The 13,653-nt window shown below is 42.2% G+C and overlaps 1 protein-coding gene across 1 annotated transcript in view; it reads right to left on the reverse strand.

Moving 5' to 3' along the window:
• The window catches only part of ncanb (neurocan b), a 137,488-nt gene that overhangs the window by 46,701 nt on the left and 77,134 nt on the right, over positions 1-13,653 (reverse strand). The window contains exon 10 of the mRNA XM_027290477.1: positions 11,249-11,365. Coding sequence (XP_027146278.1) covers positions 11,249-11,365 — 117 coding nt within the window. The remainder of the gene's footprint in view (positions 1-11,248; positions 11,366-13,653) is intronic.

Below are 13,653 nucleotides of genomic sequence, written 5' to 3' on the forward strand. Positions count from 1 at the left end.
TGACAGTGATATTGCACAAGGATGTGTTTCTAAGTGGTGGGAGCTCTGACGTTGAATCTTTAAATCTATATCTGATAGAAAACGGCTCATGGACCACACAAACGGCCTCTGAAAAATCTTAAAGAATTATTTACTATTTTCCAGCAAGTTTTTGTATGTAAGTCAGATACGTATACTCAGATCTGGTCTTGGACTTTATCCTCTCAATCATCTTTTCTTTGTTTCTTTTCGTTCATGCTTTCTTGCTCCACCTCTCTCTGTCTCATTCTTGTCTCCTGCTATTTTTTTTTTTTCTGAATCTGGCCTGCTGCCATGGAGATAAGGTAGGAAAAGAAAAATGCTTTGTACTGCCTGGTCAACACAGTGTGTACAGTATGTGTATGTACGTACGATGAAGAATGTCCAACAAACCCTGTTTTTGAAGACGATGTTTCAGGCTTAGGATTGCTTTATCAAAAAACAACAAAAAAACAACAACAACTAAGCTTGCATTTATTAAGATATTAGTTTAGTCGTACCAATTAATCATACTTATATAGCGCCTTTCTAGTCGTCTGACCACTCAAAGCGCTTTTACACTACACATCTCATTCACCCATTCATACACAGTCATACACTGATGGTGCAGCCTTCGGGAGCAATTTGGGGTTTGGTATCTTGCCCAAGAACACTTCAACATGCAGACTGGAGGAGCCAGGGATCGAACCGCCAATCACCTGATTAGAGAACCTCCTAAACCACAGCCGCCCTACTAAGGTGACTACATCTGAGTGAATTTGCTGGTGACAGACGTGAAAGACCTTTTTTCATAACAGATATTTTCTCATGTCATAACAGGTGTAACTGATACGATTAAAAATGACTGCATGCCATTTAGGAAGGAAAGTTTCAGAGCATACTGACTCAATGTCATGGCTTACTGGGACAAATTAAATAATAAATAAAAATTAGTCTCACCTCAGCTTTTCCTGATATAACACTCAAACTGTCACAAGATTTTTAAAGCCAGTGAAATCAACTTGTCTCAGGGTGTTTAATGCTATCACAGATATAAAGATTTAACCTAAAATGCAGCTCTTGTTATTTGGAGGCGCCGTTAATTCAAATCTATTTTGATATAAAACAATCAATCATTTAACGGTGCCCCGTGGAATTTTCTTGTGAACAAAAAAAGATTATGTTTACACTTAGTGTTCCTCGAGGTTTAACAAACAAAGTGAGTGCATTCATTCATATTTGCAAGCGAGCAGTCTTCTCCTTTGCCGCAACTGCTGATCGGTGAAATAGCAACAGGACGTGAACTGTGTTGTATCATGTGCACGAAACAAAAAACAAAACAAAACAGACCCACTCATGTTGTACTAGTGGACAGAAGCTGTGCATAAATGAGTGTGAAGGACCATTTGAGCCAGAATGTATGCATTTTGCCGCATGTGCTCATGTTTGTGTGCACTCCTGTATGAATTTAGCATAATGTGAAGCATACTTACTTGGTAATATGTTTGTGTCCCAGTGTGCAGATGTTTGCGTGTCTATATGTGTGTTGCTGTGTGTGTCCTCCTGAAGCGCTGATAAGCCCCCCCACTCCCCTCGACCCATGTAAAAAAACCCACTTCTCTGTCTTCATGGGAAATCAATTTGTCCCGCTTTCTACGTGGCCAGCCTTTATACGCTTCGGTTCCTCCTACAGCTGTCACCCAGTGTATACAGAGTCATTGCCTCCATCCATCCAGCACAACACACACACACACACACGCACACACGATAAGCTCAAGCAAATATATACCAGGCATACGCATGCATATTCATTCACTGTACCCGACACTTCAGCTGACGAGTAAATTACAAAGAAAAGCAGTAAAGATGACGCACCTCGAGCCGGCAAGTGTGTCGATGTGTGTGTGTGTATGGGAGAATGGAAATGTGTGTGTGTATATGTGTGTGTGTGTGTTGGTGAGAGAGAGAGAGAGTGAAACAGAGATAAAGAGAGAGAGGTGAATCCTGGCAACTTGGCCAGCAGCTCATTAATCTGCAGGTGTGTTTATACCAAAGAGATAGTGCATGCAGCGCTCATGTGCACGCACACACACACACACACACACACACACACACACACACACACACACACACACACACACCTATCACACTCACTCAAACACATTAAGAGCCCTGCAGCTCATTGTCATTCAACTCTGCAGCCAGTATGTCCTTTGTTTCTCATTGTCCTGAGGAGTTTGGAGAGGTAGGAGTGTCCACACTGATTGAGAACTAGGGAATGAAGCCACCCAGTCACCTCTTATTATAGCGTGAGCAGAGTTTAACTGCACACTGGTACACATCTGCAGGCTGTATCTGTGTACTTCCTGTGCTCAATTTTTGTGTTAGATCACGTGTATCGACCCGTTTAGTGTCTGTCTGCGTTTAAGTGTGTCTGTTTTTGTGGATGCAAACATCCACGTATCACTGCCTGAGTCAGCTGCAGGGCGAACAAGCTCCAGTCGTGCACTCCTGGTTGTGTTGGCAGGACTCAGGTAAGAGTACATGTGGCGGTTGGGGGAAGGATAAAGCCAATCATACAGCTGATCGAAAAATCCAGTGGCGTGAATGAATTAATGAGGCGTGTCGATACAGGCTGAGCCAGCCAATCATAGCCCTTTAAGAGCTCTTCAGCTGCCGACAAACTGTGACAAACTGCTGGTCATCAATCACACAAAAGACGCGCACGGTGCCATATGCACACTCGCTGTCGAATCCAGCCCCATGAATGGTTCGTCTGAATCATCCTGCTGAGTCATATGTGGTTATATCACTGTCTGGCTAATTGTGTTAAAATATTTAAACAAAAATTATGTTTAGATTATGCAGTAATATATTTTAGCATGACACTATCTTTGAGGTGAAAAATCATAATACAACTGCATGTTGTCTCAGTGGTCTGAGGCATGAACTGCTGTCCTTGAACAATCAATGTTAAGAATAGCTTGTGTACTCAATGCTCTACCTGTTTAATGGCACTCTGCACTCTGATTTTGGATACTGGCAGCCTACATGAAGAGGAATAGTTCAGCATTTTTGGAAATTACTGGCTTATTGGCTTTCCTCCTGAGCGTTCGATAAGAAAATCAACATCATTCATGTCTGTTTGTCAAATAGTTTTCTTATCTTATCTTTGCTTAGAGAAGCAGTAGTAAAATAATGTCCTTTCTATCCTTTTATGGCGAATAGCAGAAAACTACTTGAATCGTTATGCAAATATAAATGTAGATAAATAACCAGCAAGCTCCTACAAAATGTTCTTAAAGTACTAGTTTAATGACACGTAGTTTACGACTCCCTAACACTGGGTGCTGATAGGCATTGATGATTTGTTACCTCTTTTCCCTGTTTTAAGTCTTTATGCTTAAGCTTATCAGCTGCTGACAGTAGCTCGACTGTATTTACTGTACAGACAGGAGAGTGGTATTGAACTTCTCATCTAACTCTCTGCAACAAAATGACTTGAGCTTATTTCCTGAAATGTGAAACTATACCTTCAAGCCTAATGCCTTTTTTGTTTTCGTCTACAGATTTTACAGACTTTACTTCATCTGCAAATGTTTTAGCTGCTGTTTTGCCAAGTAATTGGAATTAACTATTGCTGATAAAAAATTGATCCGGTTACATTTTTCGGTATCATAGTTGCATGTTAGTGTTAATGAGGTTCAGGGGAGGAACAAAAAGTTGCATGCAAGTACAAAACTGCTAAAAGTGTCGGATTCCTGGAGGTATTTTACCGAGTAAAGGGAAGAGCCTTGATGAAGACTGTCCAGTAAACACCAGTTTAAACACCATTTTCCAGTGTTCAACCCTATAATGTTGTGCTGTTGTACCTGATATGAGCCATCAAATTACCCATCATTACATGAATCATCATTGTCTAATGGTCCATTCTTTCACCCCTTGGCCATGGGTTGTAACATTGCAGGAAAAAAACAGAAGCTAAGAAATAAGCAGTAAAACTCTACAACTTATTGACCCAACCACTAGAACTGGGAGGATTTTGGAGCCAAACACATAAATCCATTCCATCATTAATGAAGGAATGAATGGGATGTCCTGAGGGGAGCAGCATGGCAGCTCCGGCTCTTTCCATCTGTCTTTCCCCTGCATATCCTTGCAGCTCACTAAGAATCGGTCTATCTGCAGCTTTCATTCTTTCTTCGTCCTAAACTTTTGGTTGTAACTCAGCTTTATCGCATACAATGCATCTGCCAATTTCACTTTCTACGTCAGTTCACCTCAAATCACCAGATTTTTCCTCATCTGCGGACAAATATCTCAATAGCCTTCAATAAAACACCCATTATCTTCAGCCACAGCTCATCCCCCCCATCGTCTCTGACCTCATTGCTCAGATCTGTGGTCACACTGGTAAGGTGGCTTAGGGCCCGATGATATTAATAGCCTCAAGCTCATGAATCTTTCAAGCTCAATCATATGAGCTGATGTGAGATGAGTGGGTCTCTGAGGATGAATTAGTCAACACAGAAGCCCAGCGGGAGTGTTTCTCTTGGCCTCTTTAAACATGAGTTAGCCATTATCTCTTCATAAAGTCTTGGGCACATATTAGTTTTATATAAGACTGGCCCAAAACAGGTGTGTGTGTGTGTGTGGGAGGCCCAATCTGTGTGAGAGGAAGAAAAGGAGAAAAAAGGAAGAAGTAAAAAGGAGAATATATTTTGTGCACATCCTTGTGAGCATATTTGGCAATTCGAGTATGCAGGTGAGCGAGCGTGTGAGCTTGAATAAGTTTCATTTTATGCATGAATACAGAGACATTTCTGTATGAATAATTGTATTGGCCTTTGACAGGAAAATACAGAGAGAGGGAGAGAAAGAAACGGAAGCAAGGAGCCAGAGAGAGAAGGGGGAGAGAGGTTAGGGGTTGCGGTAGAGTGAGGAAGTCTGGCAGGAAATGAAATGTGTTATTTGGGAGAAATGCTGGGGGCTACCGGCTTGTTTTCACCCCAATCGCTGCACTGGGGAGCAATTTGAATACAGCCCTATACTGTACTGTAGGTCTTGCAAAAGAGCAATGCACTGAAAGGGTGAGGAGGTGGGGAGAGAATAGGGCAAGGATAGAGAGAGGAAAGAAAAAGCAGAGAGAATGGAGAGGGTGAAAGAGTGGCATCAGGGGTGAAGATATGAAGATGTGGAATAAAATGAAAAAAAAAAGAAAAATGTTAGGAAAGTAAAAGTCACATTTGATAAAAAAAAATAAATAAAAAAAAGCACAGAGCAGCAATGGGGGAGAAGGTGGGGGGAGGAAATGGGAGAGAAAACTCAGATCTAATCAACGTGATTGGAAATGAGGCCAGAGTGTGTGGGGACGTGCGAAATAATTTGAAAAAAAGCATCAGGTGTGCTTCCTGTCGAGCAGAAAACCAGCTCGAGGACATCGCTGTGTGTACAGATAGAGGATGTTGCTATTCAATTTATTTAGCTGAAATTGACCTGGGAGTTCTTCAACCCACATGTGAATCTGACTGAACATTACTGTAGTTTGTTAGACGGTGACAGGATGACGTAGGTACGCAGGCCTTTTTTTTTTTTTTGATGTATGCCCACCTGCGCTCCGGCTTCTGTTTCTGACTGATTTGCCCGAGGAGGAATTAAAATGCTGATAAGACGTGAGAAAAAAAGGAAAAAAACGAGATGACCGCTGGAGTGGCACACTCTAGCCAAATTGTTGAAACTCTCCTGTAGCAGCTCGGCTACTGAGTCATCTCCTCTACTTCAACATGGAAACGACGGATAGAGAGGAGGAGGGACAGGGGTCGAAAGACAGGAAGAGAGAATAGTGTGATCAGAGTAATTTCCTCCTTTCAAGAAGCTCGTTTACCGTCTTGACCTCAGGACGCATGCTGCATCCGAAATCTAAAAAAAGCACACGTGTACCAGCCGTCGTTTGAGAAAAGCTGTTAAGGAAACACTGCATTTATGATGCATATGAATGTCTCGTCGCTTTACCTCCCTGCTCTCCTTTTTTGTCCTGACTGACAGACTGCCTGATGAGCTGATTGAGGTCTTTCTAAAGAACAAGCTGCCGACCAGAAATAATTTGCCCAACTCTTGTTCCAGTTAGATTCACGGAGATCCGTTGACCTGTGTTCAGCAATAGACTGAGACAGGTTAATGTGTTTCCTTCACAACAAACCACATCTGAACTAAATAGGAAAAGCTGCTGCTGTCAAGAGATGAGAATAAGAGAAGATGCGCAAAGGAAAAAAAAAAGATAAATGTAAAACAAGGATGTATCTTAACCTTTAAAAACAATCGCTCAGTTTGTGGGTTCTCGGATCTAAATGAACTAAAATATATTGTACTAACAAACCCATTTAACCCTGTTTTATAAGGTTATAAAAGGAAATGTGTGGGTGTTAAGAGTCTCATTTATGAAATATGCTATCAGGGCGCTTGGGCTTGATATGTTATTAAGAGTATTTGCTTTGACTTACTGTTGGGAGCAAGTTGCTGCCCCAGGCAAAGGAGCTCAAGTATCTCAGGGTCTTGTTCACGAGTGATGGGAAAATGAAGCGTGAGATGGAGCGGTGGATCGGTGGGGCAGTACTGGACTGCTGTTGGGAAGAGGGAGCTCAACCGGAAGGCAAAGCACTCGATTTTCCAGTCCACCTACATTCCTACCCTACCTGTGGCCATGAGGTGGGTAGTGACCGTAAGAATGATATCTTGGATACAAGCGGCTGAAATGAGCTTCCTTTGCAGGGTTGCTGGGCTCAGCCTTAGAGATAAGGTTAGGAGCTCGGACATTCGGAGTAAGCTCAGAGTAGAGACACTGCTCCTTCGTGTTGAAAGGAGCTAGCTGAGGTGGTTCAGGCATCTGATTAGGATGCCTCCTGGGCGCCTTCCTTTTGAAGTGATATGGGTAGACCCTGAACCCACTGAAAAAACTTCATAGACAATCTAGAGTGGGAATTCTTCAAGATTTCCCAGTAAGAGAGGGAATACTGGGGTGTGATTAGCTCAGTTGGTAGAGCATCCACCCCATGTACAAAGGCTCAGTCCTTGCTGTAGCAGCCAAGGAAAAAAAAAGAGTGGGAATACTCCCAGCTAAGAGTGTAGAGTCGGTGTTGGGGTTGTTGTGGTAGGCCCCTTACTGGTGGTGAGGCTGAGGACTGAAAGACTCTTAAATCTTGGAGCCAGATCATTAGGCCAAACCATCTGTCCTTGAGTCTTATTTGGTTGGCCTCATGTTTCATTTAGTCAGTTAAGCCCTGTGTAGTTGCTGTTATAGTGAGTATGGTTATATTTTGTTGACTTCTTTCATCCTCTTTTCAACTCCAACTCCTGTCCCTCAAAATAAAGTCGTCTATGTCGACTCCGGTAACAAACAACAGTTTTGCAAGGTCAAAGATGAAGTGATAGACTTCTCTGTTTTTAGATCAAACGTGTTACCTGCAGTATTTCTTCCTCAAGCTACTGCTACATTTGGAGTTTTCACAAGCACGATTTCCAAAGTGGAATCAATAGTACTGAGAAAAAAATACATAGTTTGTTCCTCGTTATACGCTGTTAGTGTTATTTCCTAATGTTTACATGCTATGTGCTCTTGCATGCTGAAGTAGGCTGCTTGATCTGAATTATTTTGTAGAATGGACAAAAATCTGATGATATTTATTTGGAAGATGCATCGCAGATTTTGAGTGATACTCTGACTGGGTGGTAGAGCTTGATTGATCTTCAGTCCACGTCCACAAGGCTCAGCACACCCACACTGCTGATTTCAATTACTCTGGCTGATTAGACTTCTGCTCAGGTTGAAGTTGGGTGGAATGATGCTGGGAATTGCTGCTGCTAATACAAATGCTAAAAGTTATATCATCATAATGAGCTCAGTAACAGAAAGCTGAGACAGATGTCAATCAAGCGTACTTTGTACTCACACACACACACACACACACACAGAGTCCTGAGGGGATGTCTAACCAACCAAAATAAGTGGATTCACTGAATCCTCTCCGATGTGCAGTGATCTTTTCAATGCTTCGGTATGACAGACAGACATGTCACTGCTTACCTGCTTATGTAAACACAAGGTGGATTAGAGACTGAAATCTCTGACTATTCTATCTGGACATAATCAGTAGAGAATCCCCCAGAGGATTTTATTGTCATATCTTTGTTTTAGGCTATACTTTATTCTCTCTTTAGTGTGAACAAATGTTCATTCCAGCTGCGTTGAAGGGGAATATAATTCATTATTGTGTCTCAACACATGGCCATCAAACTGACAGGCTGTGTTGTGCCTCATTAATCACTTATTCTGCTGCAAGATCCAGAGTTTCCCAAACAGTCCTGATGATCAATGGGATACTACATCTTATAGCTTAGACTTTTTTTTTTTTAACAAGGCTGTTACATAGTATTGTCCATGCGTCTTTACTGACAGCCCTGAATCAATTTAGTCAGGAATAACGATAATAAGAGACTTTCTGAAGATGAGGATTTAGTGGAGCTGGGGCTGAGATGTCCACAGCTTCTTCTTCTTCTCGCTCTCCCCTAACCTCATAAATATTAACCACAGACCCACAGTAGAAACACTGGCCATTAATAATGCAGCTCCTCAAAACGCTTCTTCCCAAATAATTGCAGCTACACTCCCAAGTTCTGAAGACTCTTGGGTGTGTTGCAGCTGTGGTGCCACTACTTCATTGTGCCTAAATAATCATTTCACACGAGAGAGAGAGAGAGCAGAAGCAGTGGCTGGGATATTGGTTTATGTGGCTCTCCTGCTATAATGGGGCCGTGGTGGCTGTTTATAAGCTTGGAAAAAAGAGAACCTTCCATAAGATGGTCAGCCATGAGTGATGAACTGAAGGATATAAAAGCTGCACATGTGAAACGCAACAGAGAAATCCAGGCATACATTTCTCACAGCCTAACGCCGTTAGAGCAACACTGCGGTCAAGCATTTGCTATTATAGACAAGCAACCTATTTGTCTTTGGTTGTAATTAATATAAAAACATTAGCTATGCAGCTGTTTAGCAACATAATCAACATAACAACACTTTAGAAACACTAGGAAATGCAATTAAACACTCCTGAGAGAAGAAAGCTGGAGGAAAAACATGTAAGCTCAGAAGTAATCAGTAAATAACAAATATTTTATGAATGTGCTTTCCACCCAACATTTAGGCTGAAATGTCAAAATTTATTTCATCTGCTTCTAAAAAACCATTAACTTTGCTCTCATTCGATAACGAACCCAAACCAAATCGACTGCTGCAAATCATTACAAACTACATGGGTGTGTGTAATTCATGCACTTAACACGCATTTGTCACAAATTATTGATCAAACACCAGATTGTTGATTGATCTCCAATGGCGTTAATGCACAGGCACACCTAAACGTTGCATAATATGTACTTTTGGGTATAAGCGTTAAAGGTTATTGATAATCAGACCCAGGACAATATGCCTCTCATGACCCTTGACCCCTGATCTGTGACCTCTGTCCATGAGTAGTGACCCTTAAAACCTCACCTTGGCCTGGTTTCTTTGTATGCATGAATATGGAATACACAGAGCTCGAGTAGTCATACTAACCCAAGATGCTTGGTTCTCTTTTTTAATTCAGGAGGGTCATGGAAAGTATAATAACAGTTGACCGGGTCCTTAGAGCAACATTGTGTAATGTTTCTACCATAAAACAAACAGACTTATAACTAATTTTGATGCTACACTGGCGTGTAATCAGATGAATAGCGTCTCTTTCATCCTCTGAACACTTGTTCTTGCACTATGTAACTTTGTGCTCCGGATACGATCTCCTACGAGAAGACAGTATGGCAAACAGTCACACAGCACTGACTATTTCACTGATTTCGGTGAAAGTGGATCATGTTTTATGAAGAAAATGTTTTCTGGTTTTGGTTCTGGTACCTTCCTGCCAGAAAAGAGTAAATCTGGGACTGACTTTCAGTTGTTGTCAAGAGCTTTGTGAAATAAAAGGCTGAAAGACAGATGCCAAGCTTGGCTTCTTGCTGTTGGACTAGTAAGTAATATTAGCTGGCTGCTATGTCTATGCTTGTGTTGTTGCCCTTGAATAATGTTTGGCTGTGAGCAAAGTTGGTTGACTTGCTAGTTTTTGATCATAAGTAATGAAATCAAAACAAATACACATGTACAGGTGTCCATATATACCTCAGTTGTATTGCACTCTGACATTGGGGGCATGAAATTGCAAAAGATACCAGTTTCTACATTCCCTTTAAATAAACACCAGTGCAGCTTCTGTACATAATCAAATATTTACCATGGTTTCACCTGCGGTTCTTTGGCCAGGACCCACAATCAGCGTGCCAGGCTTGAATGCGGTCAGCAACAACTTCGTACCAACTGTGATTTGTTAACAGCCCAATCGAACCCTGTGGGAATTCGTGTTGCTGAATTTCTTCAAGTCTCATAAAAGTAAGAAATTCACTTTGATATTTTCTGCCAATGCTGCATCTACTACTTCTTATCCTTCTTCTTTTCTTTATTTCTCGCTGTCCCTCATCTGCAGCAGCATGTGCCACTGCCTCAGCACTTAAATCAGCTGCTCTACCGCTCGCTGAGCTCATGGCTCCTCTGTGGCCCGTGTGTCCTTGCATGTCTCTTTCACACTCATACACATGCATACCCCCACACACACAACTACCCACCCACCAACACACACACACATACACCAAAAACGGCACACAGCCATTTTCTGACAGCCACTTTCTCCCATCACACAGCTGAGTGGAACAATGAGCTGCATTCCACTCGGGGGCAGAAGGTGAAAACACGCACTCTTACACCGAAACAAGCACACACACACAAACATGCACACACACTTACACAGTTCAGCACACAAAGCACGCTTTCAGCAACCTCTGTCACAACTGGCTGACTTGCACCATATGGATATTCCCTGTTCACTTTCAGTCACAGAGCTTGATCCAAAACTACTGGACCTGACAGGAATGCTCCTCTTGGCTCCAAGATTGGATCCAAAGTCTCATTAACAAAGAAGGAAACAAAACCCACAAAAGGAATCTCCCTGGTGTTCTCCTCCTGAATTGATTGCACAGTACATGTGGTAAATGCTTTCCCAACATATGCCCGTCTCTCTCTTCCTTATGCCACGGTGACATGACAATCTGTCTGCAGCTGCTGACCTCTGAAGTTTTGCTTCTCAGCCCTGACCTGCCGGTGACTCACCGATCTCGCAGCTCTCTCCAGAGAAGCCCTGAGGACAGTAGCAGCTATAGCCATCACCTTCCTGCAGGCAGCTCCCTCCGTGCAGACAGGGGTTGGTCTGGCATGGGTTATTCTCCACTGTAAAGACAGAGAGAGTGGGAGAGGACATGAGGTTTATCTGACAAATGTGAATGTATAATTTATTTTACAGAGAAAGAGCATTATGAAAGTGCTTTCAGTGTTGACAAACTACGACGGGCCGAGTGCCAGCATTATGCCCCTCTCATTTTCTGAAATGAGCCCATCCATCCGTTGCTCCCTGACAGAGACAGAGGCAAGTGGACAGAAAGTTTGCAGACTCGTCCCTGTCTCTATGACTTTTCACAAGATGACGGATATATGCTGTTGTTGTGCCTGTCGCGGCCCTGTTTATCATGACTGATGCTCGCCAGGCGAAGGACAATGTGCTGAGTCGACCCCCTCCTGCCGTTCTCCTGCCTCTCATCCCAGGTCCTACTGATGAGCCAAGGTCCTCATAAATTAGCTGATCATCATCCAGTCATGCATATCGGCGCTGGGACCTGTTTTTATGGCACATTACAGTGTTGCAGCGGAGGTAATAAACACATTTTACGTTGCTATAACTCCATGCCTCTTCATGGGAAATGTTTTGGCGGATGAATGGTGGAGATTGAGGAGATTAAGTCGTAATTATTGCCCTTATATTTTAGGATGGGACGGAGGGAGAAGGAGAATTCGACAAGGACGGTTAGAGCGCAGAGCGGGCGTCAGGATTTTTTATTCTGTGTGCAAAGAAGCACTGTAGAGAACTGGCTAGATTAACTGTCTTTTTATTATCCAATCCTGATAGGATTGCAGCCCCTGACACAATCTGTCAGGCCATCTAATACACTGCATCTTCTCCATAATAACACCCAGACTCACTTAATGATGTATGAGCAGAGAAAACACGGAGTGCACTTCCCCTGAAAGTCTGGGAGTACCATCATTTGTGTGTGTGTGTGTGTTTGTGTATGCATATGTTTACTCATGCAAGTATGTGCATGTATTCTCAATCTTTCTTTCTTTTCTCAATGTTTGTCTGACCCTGACTCACTGCAGACTGGTGATACATAAAGTAACGTGAGTGTGTGTTCAATTTCCTGTAAAACAGGAAGATAGACTCCCACTGCTGCAGAGAGGCAGCTGTTGATACACTGGGCAGGGGAGATGATGGAAAAGCTGCCTTTGAAAATGCATAAAAGTGATTCGCTGAATGAGAAAAACCATTAGAGACAGGCTCATTTCTTAAATCAACAGCAGGGAGGGGAAAAAACAACATTGTACGTGATCTGAAAACATACAATGCTCAAAGGTTAACGATGTACTGATGGAGATGGTAAAATCTGCGAGTGCTGTGCAGTGCGTGACAAGTAAAATAAAGAAAAACACACAGGAAATGGTCAATGTGTGTGCCTGGTTGGGTCTAAAAATATCAGATAATGAAGGAGAGAAGCTGGAAGAAAAAGAGGTGATAGAAAGAAGCTGAGTTATTATCCAGCCACCATGAGTGAAAGGAAAATGGTATGACATAGAAGTGACATTCAGTCAGCCAGCTTGACAGTGAGTCAACAATGGGAGTCACTAACACATTATAAGAAATTCATTTGTGTAGTGATATAAAGTGTTGTTTGCTACACATAGTGAAGGTACTGCTTTAGCTATGTTTGGGAAATATACCTATTTTCAAAATCATGAAACCTTTCTAGTAGCAAGCTATTTTTCCACTCAGCAGAGAACTAGCAACTAAATGCTGCATCCACATCAATGCGTGCTTCACCTTAAACCCAACCAATACAACGCCTCACCGCAGCCTAACCTCAGCCTTGACCCCAGCCACGCAGAAATACCATTCAAAGGGTCGACTTTGACACATTACTTGTCCTGACTTTATGCTCCATTCTGTTGACCGCCTACAGCAGGTAAGGTCAACTAGTCAGACCAACATAGCTGAAACTTAATGAATATTTCACTGATGGCGCTAAAAGAAAAGTCAAAGGATCGATAAAGTCCATACGGTCGATCCTCTGGGGACCATGAAAGTCAACACACTGCATAGCAAAAAAAAACAACCTGACAGTTTTGCCTCTGGTCATGATTCTCTACCTGTTAGGCAAAAAGCACATTTTGAAAAAAACGTTTATTGGTTTGCGATATTAATCCATTGATCAGTATAAGAGGCCTTTGCATAGTGGTAAAAGCTACAGGTGTCAATAAACAATGTACCCTACTATATAACTCTATGCACGCCACCTGTGAAAACAACTAACAGACAATATTAGTCTCACTCTTATGAAAATAACCATCTAATATTAACAAATTTCCCCCAAATAAACAGCAAAGGTCAGTCTGGTCACATCATAAAT

This window comes from Larimichthys crocea, chromosome XVII (assembly GCF_000972845.2).
Source record: "Larimichthys crocea isolate SSNF chromosome XVII, L_crocea_2.0, whole genome shotgun sequence".
NCBI lineage: Eukaryota > Metazoa > Chordata > Actinopteri > Sciaenidae > Larimichthys > Larimichthys crocea.